The 20,233-nt window shown below is 47.1% G+C and overlaps 1 protein-coding gene across 13 annotated transcripts in view; it reads right to left on the minus strand.

Moving 5' to 3' along the window:
- The window catches only part of TRAF5 (TNF receptor associated factor 5), a 25,137-nt gene extending 7,109 nt beyond the window's left edge, over positions 1-18,028 (minus strand). Inside the window, exons 1-11 of one of the 13 annotated variants that reach the window (XM_056357063.1) lie at positions 11,286-11,438; positions 11,061-11,200; positions 8,040-8,113; positions 5,638-5,787; positions 4,892-5,262; positions 3,709-3,766; positions 2,333-2,434; positions 1,601-1,765; positions 1,217-1,294; positions 768-842; positions 406-498 (exon numbers count right to left, since the gene is read on the minus strand). In XM_056357063.1, coding sequence (XP_056213038.1) covers positions 406-498; positions 768-842; positions 1,217-1,294; positions 1,601-1,765; positions 2,333-2,434; positions 3,709-3,766; positions 4,892-5,106 — 786 coding nt within the window. In that variant the 5' untranslated portion in view covers positions 5,107-5,262; positions 5,638-5,787; positions 8,040-8,113; positions 11,061-11,200; positions 11,286-11,438. The other 12 variants (XM_056357058.1, XM_056357050.1, XM_056357060.1 and 9 more) reach the window with 12 other exon arrangements.
- Between the last annotated feature and the right edge of the window lie 2,205 nt (positions 18,029-20,233).

Genomic DNA, 20,233 nt, shown 5'->3' on the forward strand with positions numbered 1-20,233 from the left:
CTTGCAACTGGCTTTGCACTACCCCACGCTGCCTCTACAGAGGGTGTGACTTGGGCATCTAGAGGCTCCTTTTTGGAGCAATCTGACCAGCCACTGAAACTTTAAAATGCTTTATCTCCCAGCCTCATATCCACTGTAAGCAAAGACCGAAAGCAAACGGGGTGACGATGGCAACAAGCCTGCCACCGTGCTTGCTGGAGAATATATGTGCCCGAGCACAGAGAGGTTTCCGTCCACTTGACTGACTTCACTAGAAGAGTTTATTCTGACTTCTGAGGTGTGCAAAGCTGATAAACCCAGTCTTTTGAAATGTAGCTGAGCTAAACCAGGCAACAAACGGAGAATCTCGTATCATCTTCCGACCAGCCAAGAACTGCTGAAGAGTGCTTATTAAATGTAACTTACCTGTTCTTCCAGCCGGGAGTTCTTGTCTAAAATCTGCAGCATGTGTTCCCTCAGGGCTCCGTTTTCATGTTCGGCAAGTTTCCCTCTTTTAACCTTTAGTGAGGCAGAGGGGGAAGGGAAAGAATAAAATAATAAGATTTTTGAAGCTGTTAGTAGAAAAACGTATTGATGCAAGCATTTAAAATATCTCCTCTGTGCTTTAGAAGCGAGGGAATGGCTCCCCTGATTCTGTAATACAGCATCTTAGCCAATAGTAGAAATGGTTGTGAAAGAACAAAAACTAGTTATTTCGATTAATTGGTCTGATTGGTTTGGGAGACAAATTCCAGTCCCAGTACAGACAACGATCTATAAAACAGTACCTTTACAAGGCAGCCATACTGCTTATAGGGGCAGTCCACCTCCGCCTCAGGACACACAGCATGGTGCTTTTCAATCTGTGTGTATCAACAAAGAAAGGTGTAACGAAATAAATATTAAGTAATTTGCTGCACTGATAAAATCTGAATGCCTGCATAAAGGGTGAACAGAGGTCGATGTTATGACACCACTGATCTCGTAAACAGGAAAATGAGTATTCAGAGTCCATAAGCAAGCCAGATATTTTTCCATACTGCAAAAATGCCAATGGTTTGCAGTGACTGAATACTTCATTTGTAAGATGGGGCATAAATCCCTTGTAGGACCAAAGAAAATACTTAGAGCAACGAGGTTTTATTGGCACAGGCCAATGTGGTCTGCAACATAACTTTCAGTTTTCATAAACGTGTGTGATCTGCTGAAACACAGTATATGAACAAAATAATAGTACCTCTTTTTTCAGAACTATTTGTGAACAGTTTTGGAGACAAGGCACAGGATAATCAGGACAGTCATTTTTCTCGTGATTCTGGGGAAAAACAAACAAAACAAGGCAGTGGTTTGTATTTTTGTAAAGTAGCATATGTAGAGGAAGCTATGCAAAAAGTAATGCCAAACATACATGTGCAAGCCCCTTATCACATTGTTGTTCATAGGACAGCAACAGCAATTGGTGTTATTTAAAGCACGTTTATTATACTTTCTCCTTCAGCTACTCAGCCGGATTTTGTTTCAGGAGTTGTTAAGCCCCATTGCAGTGCTGGAAACGTTTCACTCAGCAACATGAAGAGGAAACATATGCTATGGATTCCCAGGGAATGCTTTATAATCTTACCTTTATGTTAATTAACACCACATATTTATTACAGTACTGACACATTTCTTCTCGAAATTTACAGTGCTGGCTCAAATGCTCTTTCAAGTCTTTCCGAAGAATTTGATCACAACATCCATCATTAGTGCACTGCACACTTTCAAACAAACACTGCTGAAGATGCTCCTGCAACACACAACAGTAAATTAAACCCCAAAGTATTTCATCGCATCTTCAGTTGCCCAACAGACCCACAGAAACATTTGGCAGTTTGGTAACAAAGCAAGCTCCAAATATTTTTTCCTCCATAAGCATTCCCCTTTTCCAACCTTAAAACTGAAGCAAATGTGACAATTTAGAGAGTCCTTTATATGACTTCCACTTTTCATTCCATTGATACACTGAAAAGAGGCCCAAATGGCCAGTATGTCTTGGCAAGTTTTCTTGAATCAACCATCACATGGTGCCTAAGCATACAGAAGGAATGTATAGATGCTGTGGCTATACTAAAGCTACATAAAGCAAATGATTCTTATTTAAAAAATAACCTAAAGCAAAGTGGGAACAAGTCATAATATTTTGAGCTTAAGATTTGTTACTTACAGTGCATAGCTAAGTCATAGTCCTTGTCCTTAAATTACATTGCTACAATAACTCTGAAGTCTGAAAATCACCACCAGAATTTAGCTTATCATAAATACACGGAGTTCGCATGAAAATCAAAGGCTTCAAAACTTGATCAAGCAAACTAACCTGATATCGTCCCAGAATTATTTTTGAATTGCAGTCAGGAATGTTTTTGCAGAACACATGCAAATTGAGAACTTCTCTCTTACAGCAGTTATCTTTGAACACCTGTAAAGGAAGCAAACCAGCCTTCATACGCAGTCACATAGGATGCTATAAAGAATATAGAAAAAGCAAAACATCACAACAAATCTTTCAAGCACACAGGTGTAGACTCCATAATTCAGAGCATGGTTCTTGATAATTCATATTGAAAATTTACACTAAAAATATAGATTAAAACACACACGAATTTTCTAATAAGCATAGGGGGGTTTCCCCATATAGTTATTCCACAGATGCTGATCCATCCCACAGCCAGCAGGATCAGAAGCTATAAAACCACTGCCAGAGCCTGCCTGTATCTAGAAGAAAGCAGCAGGAGCTAACAGACCCCAAAGGCCAAACCAGCTCTGAGCATGCTCCTCTGATCTTCAAGCAGTGCAGCGTGCCTTTGGGATGGAGACGATGCAGAGATAGCCCTTCTATAGACTCTGAGAAAGAGCACCGTTCCCAGTTGTGTATGCAGAAGCTAATTAAGCCCCTAGAGCAAACTTTCAGTCTTATTTAGAGATCTTCCTGTAAGGAGAATTATAAAGCTGCTTACTGTTGCACTGCTGCCAGCAAAATTTGCACAAAGACAGTGAACGAAAAACAAAAATTGTGTGGACAGTCTGATTACAATTTCCTATCACGAGTACGAGAGAGAGGAAGGAGACATTTGATTTCCCTGGAAAATTAATTCTGGCAGGACTAAGTATGTAGCATACTTTCAAGCCTTAGCATATAAATAAGGACAAATCAATCCATTAAATTATTTAAAAAAAAATAATAATAATCAGTAGCTTGCAAAATAAGAAGCATCTTTTCCTCTAAAAAATTACCCAAAAGTAAATGAAGTCTACAGGGTTAATGAGATATAATGGAAATAAGTAAGGCAGCAAATTATAACCAAGTGAAAACAAAGACAACCAGATAAATAAGTTGTCCCAGCAACATGGAGCATGAAAAAGGCAGGTCAATAAACTCTCCACTAAAAAAAAAGACATTTGATGACAAGGGAAAATTTAAAGCTTTGTGAAACTCTCTGACACTTTACTGGAAATGCAAAAGACTAAAATAAAATAACTTCAGAACATGAGTTATAAAATAAAGCTTTAGCTATATACCCATACTTCCTTTCTGAGAGAGCATCACTGAACACACTGCTTCTGTTAGCATCATTTCAGAGACAAAAACTGCCCTGCCCCTGAGGACTAACAGACTAAAAGCCACCTTGTTCTCAGCTGTCTTGCCTTTTCCATGCAGACGTTGACTGCTGAAGTAAAATTACAGCCACTTACCTCATGCATTTTTATTGTTTCTTTGTCAACAGGACAGGTGGGTACTGCACTCAACTCTCTAGATCGAAAGAAAAGTCATGTTAATCCACAGACAATTTCATTTATTTTACAAAATTTCCCTATGCTAGAATCTGACTGCAGCAGGAGGCAGTACTAGATACCATAAAAACCAAAAAAGTGCTTCAAAAACACTTTCGTCTGGCAACTACACAGCCAAAATGCCCACAGCTCTAAGAGGGCATTAAGCTGCAACAGTGAATATGTAACAGAAAGAGTTTGTCCTACAACTGTTAATTAAGATGGCTTTTAATTAAGAGGACTTGGTCACACTCTGGCCACCTGCTGCTCTTAAATGTCTGTCTGCAAAAATCCCATCGCATACACTAAACCCAGCATTTGCCTAGCACAAGCAGCGTGCTCCTTCCTACACCAGTAAAAGAAGATGTGATGGCTCCTGCCTTAAAAGGCTTCCAGAAGTCCTACAATAAGGGACAGGAAAACAGTTATTAAGGCCGTGCAAAAAGGGAGGCATGCCAGAGGGAGAAAGCAGCAAACATGAAGCATCTGAAACTCATAAAATGTGAATGGTGACTTCCATCCACATAAACAGGTTCCTCCACAGCCTTCCTGGGCCAAATCCTGCCCTCGGGCACACCAAATGGTACGTAATGTACTCCCAGATGGGTCTGCGGGGTAAACTCATTCGTAACTGCGGATGGATGCCTTGTGATCTGACTGTAGTATTGGGTAAGGCTAACATCAGTTTTATAACTCCATGGAAATCAAAGACATTATACAGAAGCAAATGAAAATAGCTTAATTAGCCACCCGTGTCAATACTGTGGGGCATTAACGCAACGAATTCATGTCAGCAGCACAGTGTTGGACAGACAGACCGAAACAGCGTCTCACGCAGTAGTGCTTAAGATTGCATCAGTTTCTGTCTGCTGGCTTTGCTGCAGTTACCAAAGCATTCTTCTCCAGCACCAGGTAAGGTCTTTAAAGACACCTTTAAAACACTGAGCGTGCAGTTATTGAGTTCAACAGAGTCTTCCCGTTGACCCCTCCAGCATTTTATCACATCGGTACTCTTATTATTACGGCACTCACTGCTGATTTGTAGAAGGTGTTGACTTCTTTTTAGGAAGGGGAGTACGGGGATGCAGGAGAAGTTTGCACTGACCTCAAAGACAGAATGCACTGCTGGCAAAACCGGTGCCCGCATCCCGTCTGGTGGGGATTGCGAAGGACGAGGTGGCAGTAGGCGCATTTGTACCGCTCTTCCAAGGTTTCGACAAACTTGTAGTTGGTGTCAGGCTCAAAGTCCAGAGAGATGGCGCTGGCGGAGTTCTGGCGTGTGAAGAAGCTCGAGAGAGCAGCGGGTTCGTCACAGGCCATGGGAGCTGCACTGGGAACCAGGCAGAGGGAGAATCCCTTCGAATCTTCACCGGCAGCCACGCCACCTCGGCTACTGCTTGCAGCGGGCTGCCGCTCATGGGAGAGCTGTCATCTGCAGCGGGGTGCAACAGGTTTCGGAGGGAAACACGGCATCAACTACAGAAGAACAACAAAATGCTCAGAGAACCACGAAATTATGGTTACAACACAAGCATCAAAGCACACTCCTTCGGAAAAATGTTTCACAATCTGAAAATTATCCTGCAGAAGAGATTTTTATGTTGGTTTTTATTATTATTATTTCTTGCAGCAACTTTTAGTCTCAAAAAAATTACAAGAGTCACAGATACAGGTGGGGAAAGCAGAGGCCAAGTCTTGGCCCTGATGTCCACCAGGAAAACCTACACTTAACACAGAGCCCACCCACATGACTTCATGAGTTCATTGCACCGGTTCAGGCAGGAGACAGCTTTGTGGTTCACAGCAAGGAGCATACAAAAAAAAAAAAAAAAGGCAGCAAGGGGATTTTACCTTCAGTTTAGGCGTAACAGGTGCCAAAGTCTCTTAACTTGACATCTTTCTTTTTCCCATTGATCACTCATCTACAGCAGTAAACTCTAATTCTGTTTTTTCCAAAGTTTTACTTAATTATGCGCAAGTTCTTGATGATACTAATCCTGTCTGAAAGAAGCAGTGGAAAAAAAAGAAAGAAAAGCAAGATTGCAATCAGAAGCATGACATGAGGTTTTTCCTCTTAACCCACAAAAGCTCATATACAGCACAGGAATGCAATTCATTTCCTAATAGGAAAAACCAGCAACATTTGTTTCCATCCCTAAGTCACAAACCCTGAGATTTGCCATGAGTCCCTCAATCTTGCAGTAGTTTTTTTGCGAGTAGCTCAAGAGCTGGAGCCACTCTGGTTTTCATTTCTCACGGCTTTGTGCTCAGAAGACATTTTTTCCTTACAGGGTGTGTACAAATGCGCCTGAGCTCTCAGACCGTTCTATGGGGGAAGTTCTCAATTTTACAGCTGTGCTGTGGGATGCTGTTTCTCCTCTGTGTGCGTCACCTGCCCTGTCAGTCACTCTTACTGGCATCAGCACCTCTCCAAGAGCTCTGACTCAGCTCCTGTAAGATCACCGAGGGTATCTGCTGCTTTCGTAGGGCAGCAGGGCCAACACATCACCATTAATAACCTTAGGGCTGGCAGGAAACTGTGTGCCGAGTACCGACACGCTGCCCCATCCCCCCGCTGTGATGGATTCCTAGCCCACGAGAGCAGCGATTAGTACCGTGCTATGCACAGCCCAAGCACCCCTGCAGCCCACCTCAGGCTTCAGAAAGCAACATCCATTTTCCTTTCTACTTTAATATCCCATACTGGGCAAGGAAATGCTGTGGACAGATAAAGTACCTGATTCAAAAACAAGCCAAAGCACTTAAATCAGTGAAGATCTATTTCACAGCAAACATTTACGTGCTCCTGTAACTCAGCACCCTTGTTTGTGGTTGCACACAGCATTCACCTGCCCAGCTTGTGAGAGCCTCCCTGCCCTCCACCAGCCTGAATGTCAGACTCACTGCAGCAAAACTGATCATCTAACATTAGGAACCCAGACAAATACAAGCCCTAATCATATTCCAGGCACAAAAACTTATTATTGTGACTGGAATTTGCAAATTACCCTATTCAGTCCCTCCAAATGAACAGCCTTCTGCCTCAAACCTGAGATGATAGTCCATGTCGCCCCTTTCATTTTTAAATAGCTGACCTTTTCTCCTCTGAAAATGGGGTTCCTCGTTCTCTAACACTTAATAAGGAGCAATTCTATTTTCCCCATGTCAACCAGAGACGCCAAAATGCAGCCTGAGGGATTACCAGCCTTGTGCTTGGGCTGCCTTGGTAGCAGATGCCAGCGGCAGAGCATGCCTGCTGCTTCAAAGGCAGATGGGCAGCTGTCACCATTAACTTCCACAGCACAGACTACCTACAGGACAAATGTCCTATAAGCTCATTCGGGGTCAGTGAGAACTGACTTCCTTCCTCTCTCCCATTTACAGGGCATCCAATTCCCCGAGTCCTATTACGCTCCAGGACTTTATCATCTGATGGTGTGCTTTAGCAAATTGATGCCTCACTATGTAAAAGCACAGGAAATAAAAATAAATTAAAATCCATGTTTTACCCATTTTGTCTTTAAGGTCTACCATAACTCCAGAAGTACTTTTAGCTGGGGTGAAGAATGTTACAGGTGTTTTAGGCAACAAAGTTATGGGATACATCAAGAAGAAACACAGCCACCAGCCCAAAATCCCATCCAGAAACTCCTTCAGAGCTTTTGCTGCTCTAAGGAGCAGCCACATGCATTCCCATCTCTTTCTGCAAGGAGCACTCTGCTGTGGTACAAGGCCTTCCAACTCTCTTGCTGAAACGAGAGCTTTTATCTCCTTAAACACCTTCATGATGCACTCAACCCAGACGCCATTCCTAAAAATGGAGACTCTGCATCTCCACGGAAGCGCCTCCTCCACCTCAGCCTTGCTCAGGGCCGTGCTTCACAGCTGAGGGCACCTCAGGTCACAGGCAAGAGTGCTTTCGGGTGAAAGGAAACCTGCCTGCTCAGAGGGCAGAACAGAAACCGCTGCATGCCCCAGAGACCGGGGACGTTTGCCGCCACTGCCAGCCTTGCAGGAGGTTTGCTGCAGAGTTTGCAGCTGTTTGCTGGAGGAAACAAGCTGCCCCAGGAGAGGGCCTGTGGATGGTGATGCTTCACCCAAGCTGGAGAGATGCCCACGTGAATCAGCTGGGAAAACCAGCTCAGAGGAGCTGAGAAATGACAGCCCTGTGCCAGACCTACTACCAGCCAGCGCTCGGTGGGATGTGATCCAAACTATCGCAGACAGTGTGCAGTTCCCATCCCAGCACCCACTGGTGACTCAGGGCGGATTGCAGAAGCTCTTCTTCCACTTCTGGCTTCCAGTGCCCGTGCCTGTGCTCTCTGAACTGAAACCAAAGGGAAACCATCAGTGGAAAAAGTGCTTTATTGTGACAGCAAGAGTACGCCAATGGCTAACTGCATCAGCTTCCTGCCTACACTAGTGCATGGCCCACGTAGGAGGTGAGGTGTGCTTTCACTTCTGCCTGTGCACAGCTAAACAGCAATGGAAAGGCATCCTTTCTTTGCATACACTGCAATTTTTAAGCATGCATGTGAACTGTAATGCTGTTTTAAAATATTAGAGCGTGGCGGGCTCACGCTGCATAAAAATGCTGTTGTGGCAGATGCACAACACACATGGCAAAGGGATTTTCATTGCAAATCCACTGCAACAGCACATACACAAAAAAAAACCCAACACAAAAAACCCCAAACCAACCAATCTATGGACACTGAAAATCTATACATAAAAATAAAAAAAAGGATTTCCATATACTGAAATAAATAGAATTAATTCTGACTGCATATAGAAAAGTAGTATGAATCACTAGCAGCTAAGCCCAAGTCCTATAAACAGCTACCAAAGAGTGGGAGCTCAACGGCAGCACAGTACAAAGAGGTCCCAGCTGCACCTTCCTACCATTTCAGCATCCCAGCCCTGCCTGCACCAACAGCAGCACATGCAAAATGCTTCTGAACAACTCTTTATGTAACCGGCTTTAACCTCACTGGAAATGATCTGAAAGGGAGAATTTACACAATGAAAATAATCTTCCTTAAGTATGTGCTATCCTGTTTTCACTACCACCACACCAAACTGAGCCCAATCATTTTCCATTAAAATGCTCCAGACTTAGTATATGTTACTGTTCAGAAAACAAGGAAGACATGAACAGAACAGGATAATAAAGAGAAAAATCAGCACGGGCATGGCCTACTATAATATAAAATTACATTAACATTTTTCAAGCCGTGTTCAAGCAGTTCCCCTCCAGCAGCGCTGCTGCCTATCTACACCAGCAGCAGCCAGAACCGAGAGAAGTGGTACGCAAGGCTGATACCACATTGAACTACTGTGGACAGATTAACTTTTTTTAGCCACAAAAACATACTTACTGCACACAGAGAAAACCATCCCTATAATGTGGTCGCTCTTTTTAAAGAGAACAGAGAAAGGTCTGTAGATCACCCCATGAGCTACAAACGCACCGCTACAGCAGGCTGCAGCAACAAAACCTCTGGGACAGCAGACCCGAGGCACTGAACACCACCATGTCTTTTAGACTGAGAAGGGCGAACATATGAGTTGTTATCACAGATTTGGCCATCACGCATGGATAAGGACGTGATCGCCGGTCCTGCTGCTCAGCAAGTAAGGGCTGAGAGCACAGCTCTGCCAGGTTCACTGCACGAGGGGAGGGTAATGCTGAGCTGCCCTCCAGGACTGGGGTACTGCTCAGTAAAAAGCACGGTGATCGCTTCCTTACTTATCACGCTTCCATGAAATACATTCAACAGGGCACAGAAAAACCAGTTATATACCTACGTTCCCATACACCTAGCTCTAGATCAGCTCTACTGCTTTGCCCTAAGGCACTTGGTAAGGACAAGTCTGAGAAGATGCCCTGTCCCTCCCCCTGAAAATTATCTGCCTTTTATGGTACACCAGAAATGGAAACCTGTCTTAGTCACAGTGGGGAAAGTTTTGTCAAATTTAGGGGTCTAAGATCAATTCACTTCATTGGGAGCTGACAGGCAGAAATACGATGGAGGAGACAATACCTTGCATTAAAATTGTGCTCTCCAAGCTGCCTTATAAACTAGGTAGATTAGCTGCCTCCAGTACTTTTGAATTAAAATAGCAAAGTTATATGATTTACTATTAATATAAGGTCCTCCACAAAACCACTGCATTTTGGGGATAAGAAATACATGCCCCGACTCCTAACATATGGAGTGGAGCAGGTAACAGTCTGCTAAAGAATGACTAAAAGCATCTATACATTTTTAAGTACATATTTAAGATATAGCTGATTATATGAAGCCATGTGAAAAAAGCAGAGGATGACACCTGACATCACTGAGGGATCATCCTAGTCCCTTCCAGCCCAGGAAGAGTTACATTTTTGACTGCTGACAACAAAACACACTTGCAGAATACCCATGGGGGAGAAGGACCCAGCTGCATCATCTGTGGCCCCCCAGCCCAGAGGCTGCAGAGGGAAATGATTCCCTATGGCACCAACACAGACCCACCACTGATATTCAGGGCTTGCTCCTACCTCACCTGGCAGCGAGTTAGTCTCAGTTGTTCTGCTTTTGTCCTCATTCCTTAAAAACCAGGAGAGAATAATTCTAACAGCAGTAATTTCTGACTGAATATGTGCCTGATGCTCCACAGGGAATGTTGCTGCAGAGGGCAGCAGAACAAATTTGGTTTATTTTGTATACAGACCATATTGCCCCATTCAAATTCCAGTACTACCTTACTCTCAAAGCACAGTAAAACCTTACTAAGCAAGCATCGGTTTGCTAATCTCCACAGGCAAATTTTCACTGGGCAGAGTAAGACAGTAGGGTTTCCTTTGCACAGAGCTACAGCCAAAGCATTACAATAAATCCCCGTAAGACCAGATTTCACTGGGGTTTTTATGTCATAGATTGCAACACAGATAACATTTTAAAAAATTGTAAAAAAAATACACTCTTAAAACTAATCAAGCGTGTCTGGTGCTGAAGTAGCTTTGATTTTGCAGTGAGCTTGCCTATTTGCTACATGCACTCTTTTCCCTGGATATCCTACTACTTAATTAATTCTGTATTAGCAAGGAATTTCTCTACATCTAATCAACGCAATATTGTTACAGTAAGCTGGAAAGCTGTTGCCTTAAAATAATCTTATTCACAGCTACAAAATAACTTTGTTCCCATCACTCCTGTAGCAATACCTGGATGTTTTACCACCTTCCTGAGTACCGAAAGAAATTTTGGTAAGAAAGCACTGCAACTCACCCCCATGACACCCTGGCACCTCTTTGCTGGTTTAGGGGGATGAACTCGGTTCCTGAGATGTTCTGAGGTCTGCAGCCTTCCCCCAGCGAAGCCCCACACCACTGGTGCCCCTGTGTGCCATGGCTCACCCCTGAAGAGCCCTTCAGAGACGAGAAATAATTCTAGCAGGAGTCTAATGTTAGAATCCTGCCGGCACTAACAGCACACATTTTGGTAAAGCCGTACCTGAGAACTGTAGCTGGTCCTCAATGGGGAGAAAATGAGAGACAGAGAGCGCGCGCTAGTGTAAGCTTTGTGGTTAAAACAACAGTACAAGCGCTTTAAAACAGCAAGGGAGTGGAAATCCCCCAGCGTAGCTTTGAAAAGATCACGTCTAAAAATGATTTAAAAGCGTTAGGATAAAAGGCAAGCCATTGAAAAGCACTTCCCCTTACTGTGTTGATGCAGGGACTGCAGATTTTACCACCTGGAGCAACACAAGGTTACCAAGGACTATCCTCGCAGTTTTTGTCCCAGATACAGAAGAGTTTTCACCTTTCACAGAAGTGGTGAGTGATGCGACCGAAGAAAAAATACATGGGAAGCAGGAAACACATAAGCAGATAAGGAAACCCAGGTTCAGCCCTGTGGTGTTGGGTGGACCCCAGCGTTGCAGGCAGGGAAGGGGCAGCTCACAGCGGGAACAGCCCCGGCTCGGTCGCAGAGCCACCGCACCCACTCATGCTACCCGCTGCACGGGTCATTTTGTACTTAAACCAGAACTCTCCAAGATAAATCCATTTTAAGAAAATATATGTTTATATTTGGGTTTGTCATAATTTAAGTGGCTGTAAACCCTAATGATTTTGTAGCCTGAACATAATTGTGCACACAGGCTTCCTGGCAGTCTGCATCTCCACTGACTCGGTGTTAGCCTCCTTCCCCAGACCAAAACATGCTGCCCTGGCAGCACTGCCACGGGCTCCATCTCTAATCCTACTCTTTCCTTATTCTCCTCCTCTCCCTCCCCTGGTGTTCTAGTCCTCCCCCTCCCACCCTAAAATAAGGTATCTTATTTTCTAAAAAGAGTGACAATTTTTAAGTCTCCTGTTATTTCAAATAGTTGTTTTCCAAAGAAAGCTTCTGTTCTATCTTGTAGTAAATGCAACACACACCCTCTTCAGCCTTTTCCCTTTAACTGAACTTGCACCCAGAGCATTTCTAACCTATTTCAATTTTCATCTCCCCTCCCAGGAGGCATCTCAACCTACTGTGTGTTTTCCTGAACCTTCTCTGAAGCTCTGGAACAAAGAAGTCATTGCTGAAGTCAGTGGCAAAGGGAAAGGCGTCAATCCAAAGGCATGCTGCTTCTTTACGGGATCAATTAAATTGATCTAAGTTGTATTTCTAGATGCAGCCTAAGCTCACTTCTACCATCAAGCCTTTTAAACCAGAGGATCTTCTTTTGTCCTTGCCATGACCTCCTGTCCTCAGGGTGCATCCTCATCAAACTGTTAACGGTACACAACCTCTGCACAGGTGGGCACCAGAACAGCACGACAGGCCATACATGGGCTCTCTTTGAACGTGGCAGCTCTGGAGGAAGGATGGATCCGGCTGGTTTCATTGGGAGGAGGCAGCACTGCAGAAAGCGTAGCACCCTGCAAGCACAGCTCCAGGAAGCACCATCTGCTTCTGGGAAGCTTTGGGGAAACCCCCAAATGGAGAAGTTGAGTAGGAGCAGGATCTGAATTTTAAACAATTTCACTCTGCAGATGAGTAGAGAGCAATAGGCTGGTGTTATTGTTCGTGGGCAGCCCTCGATCTCCTCCAGTGCCAACTGCAGTGCTGAAACCCTGACCAAGTTCCAAGCAGGCTCAAGGGGAAGAAAGTGAGCAAAAAGACAGCGACAGCATTTAGGAAACAGAATGAAGGAAAAAAAAGAGACACACAAGAACAACATAAAGAAACAAAAGCTACTGAAAAGAGGTAGCAACAAGGGACCGAGAGCAAGACCACTAACGGGTTTGAAATTTTTTTCTTTTAGGTTATTGGAGCCAAAGTGAAGTCCTCACATTTTCTAACAAATAATGGGCTGTTACACATTTGGCAGAACTAGGCCTTTGGGGCTTTTTAAGTTTATGTCTCCTTCCATTCCCCAAGGGGACACACTATCTGGGACTTCAGCTGCTTTGACCATTCAGTCAGTTTGGCCACAAATACCTGGGTTTTGGGTTTAAATTTCCATGCCTCTGACCCCTTGACTTAGCCTTAATGAAGAACTTAATCAGCATGTATACAGAAACCTATGAATCAACTCAATGGTTATTCATCCAAATTACTAGGATGAACTCAAATTTTGCTAAGGCTGGCTATCCCCTTCTTCCGCCGTGTTTCCACGTCCTAGGTGTGAACGGCTGCCCCCACTGCAGCCTCAGGAATTAATGACCTCAGTGGATTTGGCTCTAATGTAGGCACATGTTTGACAGCATATGGACACACATTTTTCTTGTCACAATCCTCACTGAAAAGGTAACTTGCTCATGTCAAAACCCAAACGCTATTGGGGAACTCGCTGTTGGGAAAGCAGTGACAGCAAAGATTGTCACCATTATCTTTTCCTAAAAATACAGGGAAAAAGATGTGTTCTTAAGAAGTCCTTCCCAAGAGATCAAACAGGACAGGCTGGAGACTTACAGAGGCAAGAACCAAGAGCGGTGCTTTCATGCAACCCCTTCTCTAAATGCCACCTGCAGCTGAGATCTGTGCTGCCGCCCAGCCGTGCGCGCTGCCGCAAGCCCCGGCAATGCCAGGGGCCCGGGAGAGCGCCAGCAGCAAGGCGCAGGCACCGGCCATTGCAGGCGAGAGGCAAACCCACCCTTCTGGCATCAGGCGAGGTGCCGTGTAAGAAGGATGCTAAACAAGCTGTGGGCAGCCTCCAACCCTGCTCTGGTTGCTGGCACCAGTTTTAGCTTTACTGCTGCCAGCAGTGAACAACGTCGCTATTTTTAGTGACCTCACGGTGCATCACAAGCACCACCAACATCCACGTTCAGAATTCCTCAGTAAAATATGGCCACACTGCAAGGTTTAATGTCTGTGACAGTGAGACAGGCAAATGGATAAGTTCTTTTTATTTTTCCTTTATAGATAGTGCCCAGTAGCCTTCCATAATATCTTTAATTGAATATATGATCTGGCGGCTGTTTGTACCTGCTGTCTCTAAGGCAATAATTAAACCCTTTCTTTTTTGTTTCTTTCATAGTGCGTAAGGGCCACATTCCAGTTTCAAGTGCAGGGATGTAGCAGATGAGACTGAAAACTGTGACTTAGCACAGGTCTGATCACCGCACGTCTCACAGAGACTACTTTGGGAAAAAACGCTTTGCAGATTGTTCCTCTCCTCGAGGTCTGGCTAGTCACTAGGTGGCTTTGCGTGACAACAACAATAAAAAGTAACTTTTACATTTCAATATTCTGTAAAATAAGCACACAGCAACATACTTACCTTTAGAGAACCCCTGTATGCAAATGGAAGTATATCACATGCAAAACCTTTCTTTATCTGTCAACCCAACAGAGACAAACATGCTTAACTACAGAGCACTCCGGGCAGTCCCATACCAAAACCACTGTGGTTTAGGGTGCAGACAGTTTCTCACACACTTGTTTATTTGTTGCAAGACTGAGCTGGCGAGACTATGGAAATTTTTGCAGCATTTTTGTTAGCAATATGCATGACTCAAGTTTCCTCACCTTCCCAAGCCCAGCCACACACTGGGGTAAAGAGGTTAGCTTCTGCCTGGGCTGAGGGAAGAGGATGGAACAACTGCACATTGCAGCCCACACTGGTACTGATAAGGAGCTGACAACTAACAGCGTGAATATTAGTTCTTCACAGTCATTTGCCAAGAAACTTGGACAAAAAGGGGCCAGAAAGCAAAAGAAGAGGTTTTGAAACCCTCACCTCAACTCAGGGCCCAGACGCAGGGATAGCGTATGGTATCCCAGCTGGCTGGCCGGGGTGTGCAGCAGCACCCTCGGGTTGGCACGCTGCTCCAGGCAGGCTGCTAACCACCACTGGGAGCGGCATGTCTGAGAGATAAACTACCTGTATCACCACCAACTGCCTCAAGGACATCAGGAGCCCAAGAAAAGTTACAACTCGTATAGACTGCCTAGAGGGCCAGAGAGAGGAACACCTCTCCATAATTAGCTATTTATTGGTGATAAATAATGTCTATTTATGTAAAATCAAAGGGTCAAAGAATTGAAGAAGGTAGGGGGCCGTAGGTTAGCTTAAAGATGGGACACAAGTAAAGCCCAGGAGATGACGCATCCTACAAGTCTGCAGCTGCTCACTGAAGGGGTTTGGCAAAGTGGCCCAAACAATGTGTGGCAAAGAACCAAGAGCTCCTGACCTGGCCTGTAGCCTCGATGGCTGTGTAAAAACTATGCTCCTCTCTTTGGGAGACTGATTAGCGAGCCTGTGGGGTGAAATAAAGAGCTGTCTGGTTTCTGCTTTTTGCACCTATTTGAAATTCCTTTTGTCCAAGTCACCACCAGCAGCTTTCTAGCTTTGAAGTCTTGTCACCTCCTGGATATCACCCCTCATTCTCTAAACTCCACGATTACTCCTGTGCCCTCCACAGTTTCTGTGAGCACCACACGCTTTTCTTTTTTCCTTCGTGATGTTATTCCGAACCTCACCTTTCAGCAGCTTACACAGCTCCAGCCAGAGCGTCCTGGCCAGCGCTCACAAGGGTTTCCTGTTGCTGCAGAGCATCTTCCTGCACAGGCTGAACTCTGCCTCTCCTTCAGCGCCCGGCTGCGGGTGAGTGCCCGCTCAGAGGCAGCCCACCGCCCCAGCCTCCCCCAACCTTCTGCCAGCCCCTCAGTGTCCAGCCCCGGCATTGACAAGCCCACGTTCCACTGAGGCCCATAACCTTCATCTCTCTCTGGCTTGAAGCATTAGATCTTCACAATGTATCACCGACTTCTCCTGCTTCATATCTCCATAAGAGACAGTATTTTGTGTCCGCTTACACAAATAAAACTCTTGTCCATCCTCCTCCTCTGGTTTTCCAAACACTCATTTCTCTTGAAATGCAATCTTTTACTTATTTATCCACCTGGGGTGCTGCCACAGGGATAATTTTTCTAAGCCACAGCTACAACCACATCATCTCTCCGTCCATCCCTCCACCTCCCCACTGCATCAAAACCTCTTAAATTCAAAGCCTGTTCTAGTCTCCCTCCACTTGTCCCTGCATCCCCTCAAGCAATTTAAAAGGGCAGGTTTCATCTCTGGCCAGATGATGATACCAGGCACCCACTGCCTCCTTGTTAAGTATTTGAGCAAGTGTGTAGTGGGAGGGCAGATTTTTTTGAGGAATAGGAGCGGGCTATTCTACTTCAAATTTCTTCTGTAAAATCTCCTTTGCTGAGCAGCTGGGAACAACTGGCTCCTGACCATCACACTGGTCCGGAGGGTCACACCATCTCCTGTTGCTCTTGCACACCGGCACGTCCCTCCCTCCTGACTCGAGCTATAAACCCCCTTCAGCCAAGGGCTGCGGTTTTGCCCTCTGCTCGCACAGCTCCCGGCACACGGGGGTCCTCACCCATGGCCGACACTTCTCCACATGATGGAAACAGACAAGGTAACCAAGGCTGACAGCAAAGGAAGTTACTCTGGGTGGGTTTAGGTCGAGTGCAACACACGACCACTGCAGCTCGCACCAGGATCAAAAGCAAGAAGGCAATGCAGCCCTGATGGACCGAGATGCAGCACTAGGGAGGGCCGTGTCCCCCCAGCGCCTCAGTTTAACGCCCAGCGTTACACCTGCGTGCACTGCATGGAATCAGCTGGGGTGGTTTAAAAATACGACCGTGTTGCTGCTGCCGGCCTGGAGGCACGCCTGACCTAAATCCACCCAGCTATTTTTAGCACAACGCTGCACTCCTTTCAGCCATCCCCTATTTATCAAACGGAAGTTCTGGGGAAAGTTGTTCTTGGCTGGCACCGGGAAGGCGCAGCCAAGCCCAGCACCAGGCAAAGCCATTCAAGAAGTGCAGCAAGAGCAGCCCTCCGTTTCCCCTCCTCAGGCCAAGAGCGTTGGAAGTATTTGCTCGAAGCCTACTGCCTCCTGTGCTCCCAGAGTGCTGTCACTCAGGGGAACCAGGGCCTGAGCTGGGTCCCCCTGCACGCCCGCCGAAGGGAGACCCCTCCCCCCACCCCCAGCACCGTTCGGCGACACCAGCGGGGGCACTTGTCACGGCTCCCTGCAACGTGGGTCGCTCGGCGCCGCTGCCCAGGCGCTCACCCGAGCGGCCCCCGCTCCTTTGTCTCCTGCCCCGCCGCGCCGAGCCCCGCGGCGCACACCGGGCCTGCGGCTCCCGCGGCTCCCGCTGCCAGCCCGCACCGCACCGCACCGCAGCGCATCGCAGCGCGCCCGGCGGGGCTGGCCCAGCCCCGCACGCCGGAGGGAACTTGCAACGCCGTGGGCGGGCGGGGGCTCCTCCGCAGCCGCCGCGCTCAGCTGGGGGGGCACCGCGCTCAGGCTGCCCGCGCCGCCCTGCCCGGCCCGGCCCTGCCCTGCCCGCGGGAACGCGCCGCAGCCCCGCCCCGGCCCCGCGCGCAGGCTGTCACCCGCCGCGCGCAAGCTGTCACCCGCCGCGCGGGCCTCCCGCCCGCCGCCCCGCCAGCCGCCCCCCCGGGGCCCGGCCCCGGTCCCCCGCCCGGCCCCGGCACCTGCCGGGCCCGGCCCCGGCGTGACCCCGGCCCCGCGGCGCGGCCCGCCCGCCCCCGCCGCACCTGTGCCGGCGCTGGGCGCCCTCCGGACGGGGCCGTGGCGGGGGGGCGCGGGCGGTGGGGCCGCCCTGGCTGCGCGGGGCGCGGTCGGTGCGCGGCGCAGAAGCGCTAGTGCCGCCGCCCCCGGCTGCTGCCGCCGCCCCCGCGGGCGGGAGCCGCTTTCGGTTTCATGGCAACCCCCGGGCGGGGGACCCCGGCGGCGCGGCCCCGCCCCATACCGGCAGCAGCACCGCGTCGCCCCGGCGCTGCCGGGCGAGGGAGGAAGCGGCTGTCGGGCTGTGGGACGGCTCCGGCAGCCCCTTGGCCGCCGCCCGCGCGGAGCGACCGCGGGCTCTGCGCCCCCGGCAGCCCAGACCCCCCCGCTGCGGGGCCGGTCTGCGGGACGGGCTGTGCCCACCTCTGCCCCGGGCCGCCCGCCCTGCCGACGGCAGCACCGTTACTCTTCTCGTTATTTACACCCATGGTACAGAAACAGCCCAGCAAACCCCATGCTAAATACGCAAACACAGACACCGGCTGTTACCACACACCAGTATTATTGCCAGTTACTCAAGAAATAACCAAAAGGGTTTTTAGGACCACAAGATGAGGCAGCCATGCTCCTCCAGCCAACGGTGCGAGGGACATTGCTTTCCCGCTCACTCCCCATCACCTACTGCCGCCCTTTGCCTTTCATGTTAAACCACTTCTAGGAAAAGCAGACTCTAAGGAAAACACCGTACCAGCACACACAGAAGCACCAAGGCTGACAAAAAAAGAAACAATCGGAAACAGCAGCAGTTGGGCTGTGTTATCTGGATTGCCTTAAGATGAGCTCTGAAAACAATAGTAGTAAAATGGTTTCAGAAAGATTCTTCTGCTGCTAAAATCACTCAGCTTTGACGCTGCCAAGGGTGCCAGTCTGCACGGCACCCATTCCGGGAGGCCAGCAAAGGTGCAGAGGCCACTTACCACAGTAGGGACCTTTCAAAACACTCCCTTTTGCAAAAATCGAGTATTTAATTTTCTTTCTTACCTTTTAGGAATAAACTGATTAGTCTGGGTACTACTTGCCTGGGAAGTTCACAGGAACATTGGTCAGAACAACAGGCATTGTGTTTCTGTCAGTATAGCTTTATAAAATGTAAACGGGTAGTTTGGAGATGGGATCAGGTTCCCAAGACGGACATTTGCTGCATCCACGATCCTCCTGCTGCACAATTTAATAATTCCCCAGAAGAGAGCTTTGTGGGGACAAAGATCTGTCAGAAAGATCACCAAGCATCAAGGTGCAGGCACTGCTTTTAAAATCACAGCTCAGGTTCAGCAAGTGTAACAGGAGGCCCGGTTTGCATTACCACAGCATCATACCCCTGAAGCCCACCACAATCCCTGATCCGCGGCGATTCCTTTTGGGCCAGTCCAAGGGAACACTTCCAAGTCAGTAACAGCAATGAGGATTTATTTTGCTGCTATAGTTTTCCAGTGTAGTTCTATGCACTGAAGTAAGAGCTTTAAGATTAAAGAATAACTGACATGACTGTAAGTAGTAGCCTTCACTGGTGGTACCACTTGAGAAAAAAAATGTCCTTCGTTTTCACTTCTGCTTCAGTTTCAAGGATCCGTTATAAAACATGGGCCAGTTGCTTATTAAATAGCCCAGATAGAGTCACATGTATATTTTGCCTCTCCTCCTTACCTGGCTACAGATTTTTGATGTCTAGTTCATCAGCAACAGACTGTAAGCGGTGTTCAAGAGGTTGCTTGCCTTTCACATCTCACCTACAACTTCCTGCAATCTTAAAGCAGATGTCTTATCGCAATGGTGCCTGCTTTTAACTTGCTCAGAGAAAGGCAAACTCTGAGGTTTAGCCATTTCAACCTCAGGAAAAGCTGGAGGTTCACCACATTTATTAAAACTACCAAGTCATACTCAGCACAACTTACAGTGCGCCATTTTGCACTGTGGCCGTGACAGCTGCTAACTCCTCTGCAGCTTCCTTTGCACTTTGAAATGCACCTCTAAGCAAACAATTTCAAGATATTTCTTTTGCCCTGGCTTTGCTTTCACCTGACAACCACATTTCTGCCTAGCATCAGCTGTAACTTCAGTCTATTCTTTTCTTTCGCTAGCAAGAGGTACAACACAGTTCTAGCAACCTTCATCCTCAACTCTTCCCTGAACACTGCACTTCTCATCTATTCATAAACAAATTCCGACATACGTAAGCTACTGGTTTGTGTTCCGTTTTCTATGAACTGCAAAGTTTCCACAATAAACACTGTATGATATAAGAAAAATCCCAACAACATAAAGAACAAAGAAAACCTAGGGACAGAGGTAACTAATTCCTTTTGCTCACAGTCAGCTGTAAGAAAATTAAACTGCTTTACTATGATG

This window comes from Falco biarmicus, chromosome 12, assembly GCF_023638135.1.
Source record: "Falco biarmicus isolate bFalBia1 chromosome 12, bFalBia1.pri, whole genome shotgun sequence".
Classification (NCBI taxonomy): domain Eukaryota; kingdom Metazoa; phylum Chordata; class Aves; order Falconiformes; family Falconidae; genus Falco; species Falco biarmicus.